This window comes from Clupea harengus, chromosome 25 (assembly GCF_900700415.2).
Source record: "Clupea harengus chromosome 25, Ch_v2.0.2, whole genome shotgun sequence".
In the NCBI taxonomy this organism is placed as follows: domain Eukaryota; kingdom Metazoa; phylum Chordata; class Actinopteri; order Clupeiformes; family Clupeidae; genus Clupea; species Clupea harengus.
In genome coordinates, this window is record NC_045176.1 from 7,292,478 (window position 1) to 7,307,588 (window position 15,111).

Sequence of the window (15,111 nt, forward strand, 5' to 3'; positions counted from 1 at the left end):
ACTGCCTATGGGAAAAGTAAAAAAAATTTTTTTTTTTAAATCCTGATGTATAAATGCAATTTCCTTGTAAGTCGCTTTGGATAAAAGCGTCTGCTAAATGACTAAATGTAAATGTAAATGTTATATTTGTTTTCTGTCGGATTCTACCACTAGACCGTCTGATCTGCCTTTGAATGTCATTGTCCAATCAGGTAACAGCCAGGCAGTCAAGGCAAAAGTCATGCTTCAAATGGCCCCGCCATTTCTGGGCGATTTGGGGCAAAATGAAAATCGCCCCAGACCTCTCCCATTGACTCCCATGTTAAATCCATTTTTTTTTTCACAAAACAGGGCTCTCAATGCATTCTCTATGGCTTCCGGGAGGGCTCGCCCCTCCATGTGTCGCGTCATAAGTAATGGACGTAAAAGCCTATAAGGACGTCATACAGCTTCGACAGAGGCATATTCTGTCAAGATGGCTCCTGTTCAGTACAACAACTTGATTCGCTCTATGACAGAAACTCCTTTTTAGTCGGCGTACTAATGAAGATAAATTGACAACAACACAATTAGGACCTAGACCAGGTTTCTAAGTGGCTAACGCGGTCTGTATTTCTATATACCACTGTCACTTTTTCACAGTGCTGTTTCACAGGTTTCACAGTGTGTTTCACAGTTCGCTTCTTGCACTAACACTGAATTATTTTTTATGTGATGACTTATTTTGCTTTTGTAAGCCAATACTTTCAAGATCAGTTAATAAATATTGTTGGTTTTGACTTATGTTGCCCCCTTCTTTATGTTGTTACTGGACATATCATGTGTCCTGTTAAGCAGAGGTGTAAAGTAACCAATTACATTTACTCACGTTACTGTAATTGAGTAGTTTTTTTGTGTACTTTGTAATTTTTAAGTAGTTTTTGAAATCGGTAATTTTACTTAAGTAGATTTTGACTGAAGTATTGTACTTTGCTACATTGGAAATTACATCCGTTACTGAGTAAAAAAAAAAACATAGTTCAAGAAAGGAAACCTAAAGGCGGGAATCGCGCACGACAATTCTCATTGCAGTGGTGGATGCTGCATAGAGAGGATGATAGAGTCGATGCAAGCCGGTGTCGAGTCACGAGATAGAGATGGAGGAAGATGATAGTGCGGACTACCAACAAGCTGCGGACGACCAACAAGCTGAAGCACCGAACTTTCCGCAAGTTAAAATGAAAGAAGATGAATAAACCCCGTACCCACAACTCAGCAAGCAGTTTGCCTTCCAACCTAAAAGAGGCAACAGCTATATAATGCAGTGTAAGCTGTGCCTGCCCCGCCAGACAGAACTTTCTGCTTATAAAAATTAATCTTCAAATCTGCGCAAGCATGTGTTGGTAAGTACAGTATTTGTCCTTTTCCATTAGTAGTTCAGACAGCGTTTTTGTTGTTTATTAGCTTTGCTACAATAAGCAAAATATGCGTGTCATGGCACTTGTAGCCTCATTTTGGCTAGCACTTGCAACCACCCTGAGTATGCTAACGTCAAATAGCTAGCTAGCTAGGCTAGCTATACACTCATGTATAGGGCTGAACGATTTGGGAAAATAATCTAATTGCGATTTTTTACCAAAATATTGCGATTGCGATTCGATATGCGATTTTTTTTTTATCCTCTTTTTTTCCCAACAAAACGTAATGAATGATTTAAATATGACCAACACAATATTAGATACATTTAGTGTAAAATATTCTTTCCCACATTTTACATTTTTATTTAACTGCTCATTACAGAAACAAGAACAACAAATCGGTGGCTTTGCCACTGTGCATTTAAGTAATTTAAAAAAAAAGTAATTTTAAGTATAAACACTAGGCATGCACTTTTTAAACACTGTGTGCAAAATGTACCATCTTAAAAAAAAAAAAAAATATTTAAATTTTTTTTTTTTTTTTTTTTGTGACCACGTTTTTTTAATCGCGAACGTTGCGGTTAGAAAATCGCGTTCTATCATATCGCGATTAAATCGCAAATGCAATTAATCGTTCAGCCCTACTCATGTACCCATCCTTCTGTTAACAGCCGTCATCCAATAGACTAATAATAATTCCATTCCTGTCTTCCATTCGTTTCAGTTCATAGCATTATTATTTTCAGTCTCTCATATTGTGTTAAAAACTGCAGATCAGTCATCAGCAATAAGATACACTGCATAAACTGATATTAGGCTAATCATTTGGCTGCCTCCCATGCCCTGAAAGAGGAACGATGTGAATGCGCACACCATCGTTGTCAGACAGTTGGACAAGTCAATGTGTATGTCGTTATCTCGAATGTATCACGATGTGGTGGCTTTGCAACGTGCACGTCTTTCATGTTCATGCTCAGGGGTCTCGGTTAGCAAGAATTTAGGATTATGAATTGTGATGCATGTAGAAATAGAAAATAATGTTATCATTCTGTATATATACTGTAGGTCTGTCATCTCAAGTAGCTATATATAGCTATTTCTGTGTTAAGATGCACTCTTGATGGCAGCTCAATACTTAATTGTCAGAATTGTTGTTTGTCATTCTACAGGTCTAGTCTATGTCAGACAACATCTTGACCGGATGGTAGGGGCTGAAGCAAGTTGGACAACATTCATCAGATGAAGATGATTTATTTTCCTCAATGAAGTCCAGAAGGTACAGGGGAGTTAGAAGGGAACCTAGCCTGTGTCTCAGTCAATATGGATCTGCTGAACTTTCAGAATATCAAAAAACTGTCCCTGAAACTCAATACTGGCCTACCTGCCTCGGCCGCCTGCGAGTGACTCTTCGGCTGTGCTGGATTGCCTTTACTGCAAAGCGAGCCCGGATGAACTCTACACACCTTGAAAAAGCTGCTGCTCAAACTCCAACAAGAAGTTTGTAGACTAATGCTCTAAAGGTGGACACAAGTAAAGTAACCAAAGTTTTAATATAGTGGGGCAGCTGCATTTTAACTTTTTTATTTTAGCTGTCATGTGGTTCATGTTCTTGACATGTCCTCCCAAAAGTTCTTAAATGTTGTGTTGACAGTTTAATGTTTAATGTTTGACATGTTTAATGTCATTGCACTTATATTTCTAAAGATTTCCTTTAATTAAAAATAACTAGTTTTTGTATTGGATTTATGACCCCTTGTCCTTTTTTGCACTATATAGGAGCGGCCCCGATCAAGTTGTTGAAAGTAACTAAGTAACTTTTACTTAAAGTACATTTTAAATGAACTACTTTTACTTTTACTTGAGTACATTTTTAGATGGGTAATTTTACTTTTACTTAAGTAAAATTTCATCAAAGTAATTGTACTTTTACTTGAGTACAACATTTCAGTACTTTTTACACCTCTGCTGTTAAGCTATGTTACATCATACAATATTTGAGACATGTGGATAATGAAAAAGTGGGATACTTTAATGTGGAGCCACATCATGTTTGCTTATGAAGGCTCCTGGATGCAACTTTCTTCCATAGCTTTCCACCTGTAACTTGCTACTCTAGCTATGTAGCAATAGGGGAAATATTACTGTTGTGTGCTGCCAATAGTGGACAAAAATGTGTTGCTGTATGAGTTAATCAGCTAACTTAATGTACCTACTGAATCATTATCCAAAAAATTGCCCCCCCTGAGAATTTTTTCAGGAGCCGCCACTGTATTGGGCCATTATACATTTTCAATATGGCGGCCGTGGGAGCCATTTTTCAAGATGGCCGCCATTGACAACAACTTTTAGTTGAATTTTCTGACATATGTTAATTAACAGAGACGTGCACAGGAATTTTGAAGGGCAGTTGCTCTGCCCTGGAAAAAAGGGGCAACACGTGCATTTTTGTCATCGTCGCTACCACGCCCCGGTCCCCTGGACGCATATTTTGCCTATATCATTTTAAACTCTCACTAACCGCCGCTGCCACGCCCCCGTCCCCTGGACGCATATTTTGCCTATATCATTTTAAACTCTCACTAACCGCCGCTGCCACGCTCCCGTCCCCTGGACGCATATTTTGCCTATATCATTTTAAACTCTCACTAACCGCCGCCGCCACGCCCCCATTCCCTGGACGCTTATTCCGCGATTATTTTATACTATACTATTTCAAAACAGAAACAGTGGAAAGAGTCCAATGTTAGAAATGACACAAGCTTCTACTTTTTGGCTGGTAGCATGGAAGGCAGCCCATGAGATATTCACAGCCTCATCTGCAGGGGTTTCGTGTAAAATGATCTGTTTTGCGTTACCCAACCATTGGTACTCTGCCTTGAATTGCTGTCTGAAGCCATCTCTCATGAGTGATCTAACACTTATCTCTGGGACCTGCGACAACTTGAGATTGCTGGCTACAGGCGGAACCTCTGTGTAATACTCTGGCTAGCGGTCAATGGTCTTGGAATGTTCTCCCTGACAGAGTACAAGAAGTCTTCGGTCAGCCTCTTCCCCAACATAGGAGGGATGCTGGAGTAGAGAAATTGCAGTGCCATGGAAAAGGTCCCTAGCTGTGGTCGAAATTCGGAATATGGTCAATGTTGGTCAACACTTGACTGTGCAAACGTGGAGGGCATACCACTTTTGATGATGCTTGCAGACGTTGTTCCCCATCTGAGTTGACAGTTGCAGCATCAGCCCTACACATAAAGGAACTGGTATCTCCTGTGTAGTACTGTATCTGACAAATCCTGTGCCTGGTCCCCGTTTGTGCTTGACACTGTTGAATTTAATAATCTAGGTAATTGCCAGTGCTGCGGGTTATGTTGTCTCTGCCATCAGATTTTTTATGCTGGGTCCCTCTAACAGCATATGCACAAGGGTCAGTAATAGCTGTGGAACAGAGTCCTCTTGGCATCTCTCAGGGAATCCATTAAAAGATTTGGCCTCACCAAATATGATAAGAGGTACAATTTGTGCAGCACGTGAAATGTGCATAACATCTTTGGTGTTGTCCACAGGCTTTGGCAAGAGCAATTCCAACATCATCTTCAAAGGCCATCAGGATTTATCCTCCCTTTGTATAAGCTTGCATATCAGGGAACGCAGCAAGAAGCCTTTCCTTCAGCCGGGTAGAGAGGATTCTGTTATCAATTTTCACTCCTAGCTGTTCCATTCGTGAATGGTGCGGTTTCCTCATCTTGCCTGGTCTCTTCGATGTAAAGGACCAGCTCAGCAAACACAATTGCAGAGGCCGATGCTACCTGTCTCTGGCAGTCATCATGTATCAAAGACAAACTGTTATTAAACTGGTAGTAGTGTCGAATGCTATATATGCTGTTGAAAAGGCAAACTTATCTCCGTCATGGTTTTTATAATTTTTTGGGGGGAAATAGTAGCAATTTATAACAATTCATAATATCTTGCACCTGGGCCCGTCGTAACTACATTACGCCACTGATGTTAACTATTTAGTTGGGTTAGGTTTGTTGCAACAGTCAAGTCATGAGAACAAAAAAGATTCTGGGCTAATGTTACAAATCATATGCAATAGGTAACTTTATTCCTATTACAAATTCCATACTAATCATGCCTACCATCTTGAATTTGTATTGATTTTAAATGTTTTTTATGTATAAACTATATGATGACTAAATTTAACTAACAAGATCATCAACATTATATTTTATCCCATAAAAATAAGAGAAATGATCTACAAACTTTTGCACCGGCGACCATCTTGATAAATGGCTGCTACGATATCTAAATTTTTTCAGACTGTCTTTGGCTAAATGTGTACCAAATTTCACACTTTAATCACAAAATAGACAATTGTTCAGGTTATCTGCCCCACTATATCTTCATACATAATGTTTGTGAAATACATGATATTTGTGAATATCAAATGTGTTGTCTGTGTCATACACCCTTTATTGTCACTTGATCATTATTAGCAAACACATCCAGGGAGAAGTTGGAAAAGAGAGTCCATTTTGAAAGGGAGTCCATTATGACATGAATGTCTAATTTAGTGTTACATGCCTCTTTATGGCATGCAGTGTTGCATTTTAAGGGTTATATGAAGATTTGTTTGACTAGGATCTTTATATTCATAGACTGTGGTGCTTTAATTATGATATGGATTAAGACTATTTGTACATGTATATGTACAATATGATCAAATATTTCTTAATAAATTACCAATTGCAATCACAAAAATCATCTCTGGTGCATTTATGAGTGGTTGTGTATTGTATCAGCCCAAATCAAATCCCAAATAAATTCATAGATGGATATGAATAATATAAAAGTACACATTTATAAAACATTTAGTGTCAACAGAAAACATGAATGTATGAGATTATCTCTGCCCATGCCTGTACCGTTTCCACATTGGCATTATTAAGCAACCTTGAGTAAGGATGAAGACAAAAAAGATATGGCGTAACTCCGGTCTGTGGTGAAGAAATAAAAATGGTTGTGCAATACAGCAACAACTGGCCACCAAGGTTTCACAGGACCATCTTTCAACAACCACTGTTGATTTCTCAAGAGCGCCAGCCAAAGTGCTGACAACGCAAGTTTTAATTTGAAAGTTGTTCAGTAGTAGAACACAAGAATTTGCTTATGCATGAAAAAAAGTTTAGATTTGAGATTCTTTTGAAATCAGTATATGTTATTTAGGTTTTATTCATTTAAAACTAATTAAATAAAAAAATGGATGGAAACTGCAGATAGTAATATCAACAGTTACCCTGAGGAGAGATGGTGAACCTAAGAAGATTTGTCAATGACAAACCCCTTGGAGGACAATGTAAAGAGATGACACTAGATGTCCCTTTTTGGATTTTGGACTGATTTAGTGCTGCAAGATGTTGCTCAGATCAACTAGTCTTGTCACTTCTATCTTCTTTCATTTTTCAGATCAACTTTCTTTTTCAATCTCCTGTCTGGCTTCTTGCCCAACAAAGAGCACATTTTTGATGTATGACAAGAATGTAAACAAATGCCTAAAAGGCTACCAGCCTCTGAAGCTGTTCTACTGTGATTCCAACCAACTGAGCCAGCAGTTCCGCTGGACATCCAACGACTTTCTGAAGGTCATTATTATTAATATTATTATTATTATTTGTAGCAGTAGTAGTAGTGCAATTAAGTAGTGCAATCGAGTATATATCATTATGGCCCAGTCACAATACATCTAAATATCTAAGAATATATTAACGGTGCCGGAACCGATACTTTTATAAAAAAAAAATTTAAAAAATTACGATTGACGACATTTAAGAAAGGCTTTTTTTATTGCGAAATATATGAACTGTTTAAAGTAGATTATATATATATATAAATAAATACAAAACACTTTTTAACTTAAAACTTAAATAATATATGAACTGTTAACAAAAGTTTAGACTATACTTAAATAAATACAAATAAATACAAAACACACACACACACTCTGTACACACACTACAGCTTCAATACTTCAGCCATTCTTTTGTAGAAATATCAGCATATTTGCCTTCTCCGGCAAAATGCGACACCTTTCCTGACTAATCGCATGACCTGCACAGGAGAAAACCCTCTCCGATGGTGTCGATGAGGCCTGTACACACAGATATGTATCTGAAAGTACAGACAATTAGGGATGGGTATCGTTTGGGTTTTTTCCGATACTGGTGCTAAACCGATACTTTTAAAAGGATACCGGTGCCTGAACCGATACTTTTTTTTTTAAAGCACAAAGCGATGATTGACAACATTAAAGAAAGGCTTTTTTTTCTTCAAATTGAACAATATATTAACTGTTTAAAGTATATTATAAATATTAATATATACAAAACACTTGGCTTCCAACTACAGCTTCAAACTTTTTAACTTCAAACTATGAACATTATATTAACTGTAAACAAGTTTATAGTATACTTAAATAAATATAAATAAATACAAAAAACAGCTTCAAACTTCTTTAGCAAAAATATGAGCATATTTGCCTTTGGAGTCAAAAATGTATTATTTTGATTGCATTTATTTCATGAAATTTCACCATTTTATGATTTGTTTACACCTATCTTTTCTATCTTATTGTTACTTGAACACACTGAGTACGAGAAAAGGTGTACTGCCCCTTTAAGGGACTAGCGTTGGTAGTTTAGCTGTCATCTCCATATATTTTTCAGTCTTCGGTTGCTGATCTGCCGTTGACTCTTGCCTTCTCTCCCCTCTTTTCACGCAATTATTTTGTTGCATTTGCTGCACGTAGCGATGTTTAAATCTTTTTGTGCGAAATACAGCCACACTTTTGACCGTTTACCTTTCGGTATTTTCTCTGTTAAAAGGTTGATGGCTAGCTCTGTTTGTGCTTGCTCTGAAATGCTGCCTGCTCTTCACTGTCATAACACTGTTGCTATGAAAACACCAATGAGCGTGAGCGACACAGGACAAAGTTTACATTGGGAGCTGGGGCAGTTTTACATGTGCCCCACAGAATCTGCCTAGCGACCGTGTTCAATTGGCTCAGGCACCGAAATGAAGCACCGAAATCTGCGTTGCATTTCGGTCCGAGTAGGTACCGGTTGTATTGGAACCGGTTCCATATTGGTACCGGTTCTCGGTACCCAACCCTAATTAAATGTGAGGTCCCTGGTGATTGTAACACTGATGCCTATGATGAAGTGTAGGCAAAGAATACGTTTTGTTTTGTTTTGTCTTCTTTGAACTTAGAATGTAAGCATCTAATTGGGTGGTGCCTACACCCAGACCCAGAAAGGAGACCAGTCCTACAGCAGGTCCTTCTCCATGAGTGGATGACTGGATGGCAAACACCTTTACAATAGGTCCAGCCAGGAATGCCTGGAATCGACAAGAACAGGATGAAGTTTGTCCCTGCAAACAGGCTTTCAGTATATCCCCTTGACTCCATTATATTATACAGGACTGAATGAATACTACAATAAAGTTGAAAGAAAAAAAATCAGTGAAAGAGTTCAGGTGCGATTGTGTCTAGTCTAGACAAGTCTATGATTCCTTTGTACCCCATAACATGTTTGTATTTAACCAACCCAACAACCTGTACCACTAACATGACAACTTGGTCTCTGCGTGATGTCATTGATCAAAATTGTGCTTGAACCTTTTATGATACAAAGCTATCCAACATCAACAGAAAATGCATGGAAAGGCATTCTATCCCACAGCCTAGGCCTATACCAGTTACCATCCCTTTAAATCACGAGAAAAAAAACCATAAATAAACATCTTGGAGTCAATGAGCCTGTTAGATAAATTATTATAAAGATGTTAATATTAATGAGACAGAATCAGAATTTCAATCAGCGCTTTATCTTTTGCAAAAGAGGGAGCGTGTCAGAACCAAATATCATGAACAAACTCCAAAGATGAGCTGGGCGCAGCCAGTGTATGAAGTGCATATACCGGTAGTTCCTCAAAACATGTTTCATAAGCAGAAACGGACATTACTCTGAGACAAGACGTTGACCCTTGTTTGATCAGTAGGTGTCTGACAGCAAAAACAACATGTATCACTTCAGCAAAGTGTCACAATCATTCATATCACAAGAGTTGGTTTCTTAATTCAGTAAGTAAGCAATGTAATGTAAGCATTCCGATTAATAATAGAATAACAATGTATTACATTTCTCTATCAGAGGCTAAACCTTGTCCTTGTCTATCTGTCCTGCAGTCTCAAATGTAAGCATTCAAAGTTGTCTATATACAATTACTGAGAGAAGAAAATCTACTGTTTGAAGGATGTAGTCAACAGGATATGTCAGCTACCACTCCTAATGTTCAATGTTGAAATTTGTTCAGCTGACTCATTGATTTTGCCCCCTCTTAAAGAGGCCTCATCCTTGACTGTGCCACTTTCAGTCTTGGCTCTTGAAGCACAAGTTCACACACGAACAGCCTGTGCAGGTAGACGTGCTACGATGAGGACAACGCCACTGGGGATTGTTCTGGTCATCCTTCATGTCACATTGTGTTCCAGCCAATCAGGTACTGCAATATTGTAGTCTGTAGTGTGCACCTAATGTAATACAGAAACTTGTTCAATTTAAGTCAACGATGTTAATGTCATTAAGTAATATTCTTGCCATTACTGTTATTATTTTGAGGTTAACAATGTATTGCAATGCATCACTGTCAGTATTATCACTGCTGTTATTATATACTATTACTACTAACAATGTTAAAACACAGAATTAGTTAGGCACCACATGATCATTTGATGGTTATTAGAGTTGCCACTGATCAAGTCAGTGTTGGGTGGTTAATCATCCCTGTGGCGAGAAGCTGTTTAACATGGAACCCTTGGGAAGTAATCATGAAATATCTTCAAACTGCTTTATGATGAAATATTATTCTCTGATGAGGTAACCTTTCTCATTCAATCTCCTGTCTCGCTTCTTGCCCAACAGAGAGCAATTTTTTGATGTATGACAAGAATGTAAACAAATGCCTAAAAGGCTACCAGCCTCTAAAGCTGTTCTACTGTGATTCCAACCAACTGAGCCAGCAGTTCCGCTGGACATCCAACGACCGCATCCTTAATGTTCATCTGAAGAAGTGCCTGGGAGCTGGGAGCACAGCAGATGGTTCTGGCCTAGAGTGGCTCATTTGTGATGACACAAGTCAACTCCAAAAGTGGGAGTGCAAGAATGACACGCTGTTAAATCTGAAGGGGACAAATCTTTTCTTATCCCAAGATGAAAACAGCATCCTGAAACTCACCCAAGACATTGGAGCTGCTAGTCAGTGGCTAACACATGGCACTACAGAGGGGCTTTGCTCACGGCCATACCAAGGTATGTGGCTTACAGTTTTTTGATTATATCGAGGACTAAATTGAATGAAAGTGGAACAAATATTATCAAAGAGTTCCTAAAAATCTGTCATGTTTGAATAAGCTTAAAAATAATTTCAGGGTCAGGACACATCCCATTATTTTTCAAGAATGTGTCACATTACATTACATAATGACTCCTACCCTGTTTTAATGTTATCAAAGTAAAGTTCAGCACTCGTACCCTTGGCTTAATTGTATGTGTGCATGTTTTCAGTATGCTGTTACTATTTTATACTCAGTATTTTACATTACACACAATATTGCAGTTGAGATGAAGGTTGAAATTGAGTTGAAATGAAATAGAAAATGTGGCTAAAACGACAATATCAGTTGAAAAAAGAAAACGAAGAACGCTATGTTATGTGTTATGCAGTTATGCTGTTGAAACTGTATTATATACTCAACCTATAATTATATTTTAACAGAACTGTACACAATCGGAGGCAATGCCTTTGGTCGCCCATGCCATTTTCCCTTCCAGTACAAGGGGATATGGTACTCAGACTGTTCGCTCTTGGAATCAGATGAGCCGTGGTGTTCACCGGACAGAGACTACCAGGACATGTGGGGCTTCTGCCCTACTAAATGTACGTTACCTTTCTATGCTACAAGATATACTTAATATGTCCTGCCAATTAATGATAACAAAACAACAAAATGGTTTCACTTATCTCTCAAGATTTGCTATACCCTCAGGTTTACTCAGGGATGGATTAACGAACGGGCCTACCGGGCCCAGGCCCAGGGGCCCATGAGCTCAGGGGGCCCCTAGGCCAGAGCCTCTGCGTGAAGTCACTGTTATGTCTCTTATTTGTGGTTGAAAAAGGTGTATTTTATTAATTTGCTAATGCTTTAATTGAGTGTACCTGTGCTGTGTTAGAAAAAGCTAGATTAATGGGACATTGATCACGCATGACTTTTATGGGACTGCCAAGGATACCTTATGCAATATATACCCTCAAAATGACAAACCGGTCTCTGTCATGGTTTTCATCATTTTTAGGGGGAAATCGTCAGTAGCAATCTATAACAAAAATATATGCTTATCGTACATATAGGCTACTATAGAAACTAATAAAAAACCGATTCAATTAAATTAATAATTTCTTATTTTCTTTGTTATTTTTGTCATATACAGATTTGCAATGATGATCACTGGGTAATATGTATCTTGTTGTCCAATGTCAAGTCTCTATTTGATCATGTGATGAGACGATACGATATAGCTAGTTTAGGCGCAGAATCTGAAAGTCAAGACCTACAAGCAGGCACAGTAGACTACACCTGCCGAACGATGCCTTTCAGACATAAAAGTGGTGATGCATGATTTGATTTTTCAATGGACGGGATAGCCAGCCCATTCAGCCTCTCCTGCCCCATGCTGCCCCTCAGGTAGGTCTTAATCAGTTTCAATTTGGAAAAGAATCACTCGGCTGTTGCCCTGTCACATGTAATGTCAGAAACAATAGCGGGGCAGTGCACACCTCACCGAAGGTGGAGGTGACGGAGTAAACTTTACTTTCTCAATACATTAGCCAAAGTATCTAATTCGACCTTAAAATCCAACACATTGGTTGTGTTTGTGTGTGCGTGTGCGTGCGTGTTTTGCAGGCGCACAATTCTTTTTTTTCGCGGAGGGGGGGCCCTTCAGCATGTCCAGGCCCAGGGGCCCGTGGTTTCTTAATCCGTCCATGGGTTTACTTATTTATTATAATACTTTTGTGTGTTTTTTAAACACTCAGCAACTGAAAATAAGCTCTGGAAGAAGAATCAACTGACAGGCGTCTTTTACCAGTTGAATGTCGGCTCTGCACTGACTTGGCACCAAGCTAGGAGGAGCTGCCAGCAGCAGGATTCAGACCTGCTGAGTATCACTGAGCCCCAGGAGCAAAGCTACCTATCAGGTGACTCACCAGGGACACAGCAAATTATATCTGTTGGCACAGAAAGGCCTGCATCTTGTGTTTTGAAAGATACATCAGTATGTCATGCTAATTCTGAAGTTCTTTTGAAAACAAAGGGATCACAACTGGAACTCAAACTACTTTTTGGATTGGGCTAAATCAACTAGACAGTGAGAGCGGATGGCAGTGGGCAGATGGACATCCACTTCGTTACTTGAGATGGGGATCAGGTGTGTGTTTTTCTTGTATATAATTTAATCGTTTTGTGATTTGTGTCATGACTGCCACAGATTGAAGAGACGTGTCTGTAAAGAATAAATGAAATATATTAAATAACGTTTATAATTATATAGTATCTTATTATTATATATTATATATATACACGGAAATCTTTTATTTCAGGCCAGCCAAACCCAGCCCTAGGATGGTTCTGTGGTTCCTTAAACACTATGCAGTCTTATCACTGGGAAAACAAGTTGTGCTCAAAAAAGCACGGATATATCTGCCAGAAAAGGACCACAGATCCTGCTACTGCTACTCCAGGTAGACGGCGCCATATTTATTATATTTCACTGAAAGGAAATGCTCATTGAATTTCCCAACACCTGACAACACTCTCTCTGTCTCTCAGGTCCACCAGCTTCTTGCAGTGCTCCATGGGTGCCATACGCAGATCACTGCTATTTTTTGAATCGTACAAAGAAGACATGGAAGGATGCCAGCATTCAGTGTATGAGGACTGGAGGACACTTAGTGAGCGTTCATGACGTAGAGGAGCAAAGCTTTGTCCTCTCACAGCTGGGATACAGTGAGTCAAATCACACTTTTATTTTTTATTTTCTTTGAACTGTGGGTACACACTAGCCTGGATACCAGACCGAACTTAGCCCCGCCCACACATTTTTTGGTTGGGAAGTTCGGTCTGGCATTACTCCATTGAGGAGAAATTATCTGCGGCTCGATATCGGCCGTACCAATCAAATTGTTAAGGCGGGCTTTATACGATGATGGACAGATGATCAACAGTAACGTAACCAACCACGTCACCAACACACGAGTTGAATTCGTTTTCAACAAACATGGCTGCCGCTGGAGAGCTGAAATGTATAGATTCGAGTCCATTTAGACATTGACAGTGCATTCATTTTGAAAGAGGAACAGAGAAACGCGATTAAGGCATTTGTCAATCGAAAAGATGTTTTTGCCTTCCTTCCTACGGGATCCGGTAAAAGTGTAATGTATCAGCTGCCAATGGTCACATACTACGTTGTTCTGATTGGTTGTAGGTAACCAATTGAGCGAAGAGGCATTTTTTCTCCTGGTTCGGTTGAAACACGCCCCATAATCACAGCCCAATGGAGCGATATCAGACTCATATTCTGACTAGAATTATGAGTATGACATCGTCAGGCTAGAGGGGGGGGGGGAGAGAGAGAGAGAGAGAGAGAGAGAGAGAGAAAGCAGCCTGCCCCTGATGGGTTGGCAGAGAGGAGAGAAGTAGAAAAGGCACAGAGGAGAGACAGAATGCAAGAGACCAATTGTCTTAAAATGGCTGCTTATATAATCCAACATGGATGCATGCAGCAGGGAGGCTGATTAGTATGCAGAAAGTAAAGTAGTGAGATCATCATGTGTAGATACTTTAGATTGTAATGAAATCATGATCAGACCACTGCACACATAACAAAGATCAATTCGAGACTAAACATGAATATGTATGTAAACATGAACATTCGTATACATTTTCACATCTATCCTGAAGTTACATCTATCCTGAAGTTACATCTCTGTGACAGTGGGGGGAGGTTGAGGCAAATAACCAGGTGCTAAAGGAATGCAGGATATGGTAGCCATGGTAATATGGTAATTAGTTAAACTGTGTCCAGGCCATGCTGAGGCTGATAGCACTCAATCCATGGGGGTTGCTGTGAATACAAACAGTGGAAGTCATTTGTGAGAGGATCCCTCTGATCCACTACCTCTCCAGCCGTCTGCTCAGATACTGGAGATCGGGATGTCCATATTATAGATAATTTAAGAGCATCCATTCTGCCTCACACAACACGCAGGTTACAGATGAAGTATAACGAAACAATTGTACACCACAATTTATTTACGTATAGTGTCTATTTTTTATGCTGCAAAAATATCAACGTGCAAGCGCAATATGAAAAGAATTCCATATTTTGTATTCTTCTTGTATTTTTTCTTCATCTGGTATGGTGTTCTTTTTGTGCAGTTTTGGTGTTGTTACTCCCAGCTTCACTGGGCAGACATGTGTATGGTTAAAAGCTTATGTACATTAATGTCAAGACAAGGCATACATGCTTTCCATATTTTCCTTTTCAGATCCATTGCCTACAGTGTCTACACATGGTAAGTTGACGTTTACAATCTACAGTCGTTTAAGCAGCACAATGGCTCT

At 39.1% G+C, this 15,111-nt stretch overlaps 1 protein-coding gene across 1 annotated transcript; it reads left to right on the forward strand.

Moving 5' to 3' along the window:
- The first annotated feature begins 9,798 nt into the window (after positions 1-9,798).
- Positions 9,799-13,532, forward strand: LOC116219498 (macrophage mannose receptor 1-like). The gene is made up of 7 exons (XM_031562796.2): positions 9,799-9,932; positions 10,355-10,741; positions 11,208-11,369; positions 12,525-12,686; positions 12,803-12,916; positions 13,089-13,229; positions 13,318-13,532. Exons 1-7 carry the CDS (start codon positions 9,866-9,868, stop codon positions 13,530-13,532), a joined length of 1,248 nt encoding a protein of 415 aa, XP_031418656.2. The 5' UTR covers positions 9,799-9,865.
- Positions 13,533-15,111: the final 1,579 nt, after the last annotated feature.

Excerpts from the sequence above, each read along its gene's own strand:
- LOC116219498 (XM_031562796.2), top strand. The coding sequence starts at position 9,866 with ATGAGGACAACGCCACTGGGGATTGTTCTGGTCATCCTTCATGTCACA. Across the intron at positions 12,917-13,088 it reads TTACTTGAGATGGGGATCAG|GCCAGCCAAACCCAGCCCTA; the intron begins GTGTGTGTTTTT and ends CTTTTATTTCAG. Across the intron at positions 13,230-13,317 it reads TCCTGCTACTGCTACTCCAG|GTCCACCAGCTTCTTGCAGT; the intron begins GTAGACGGCGCC and ends TCTGTCTCTCAG.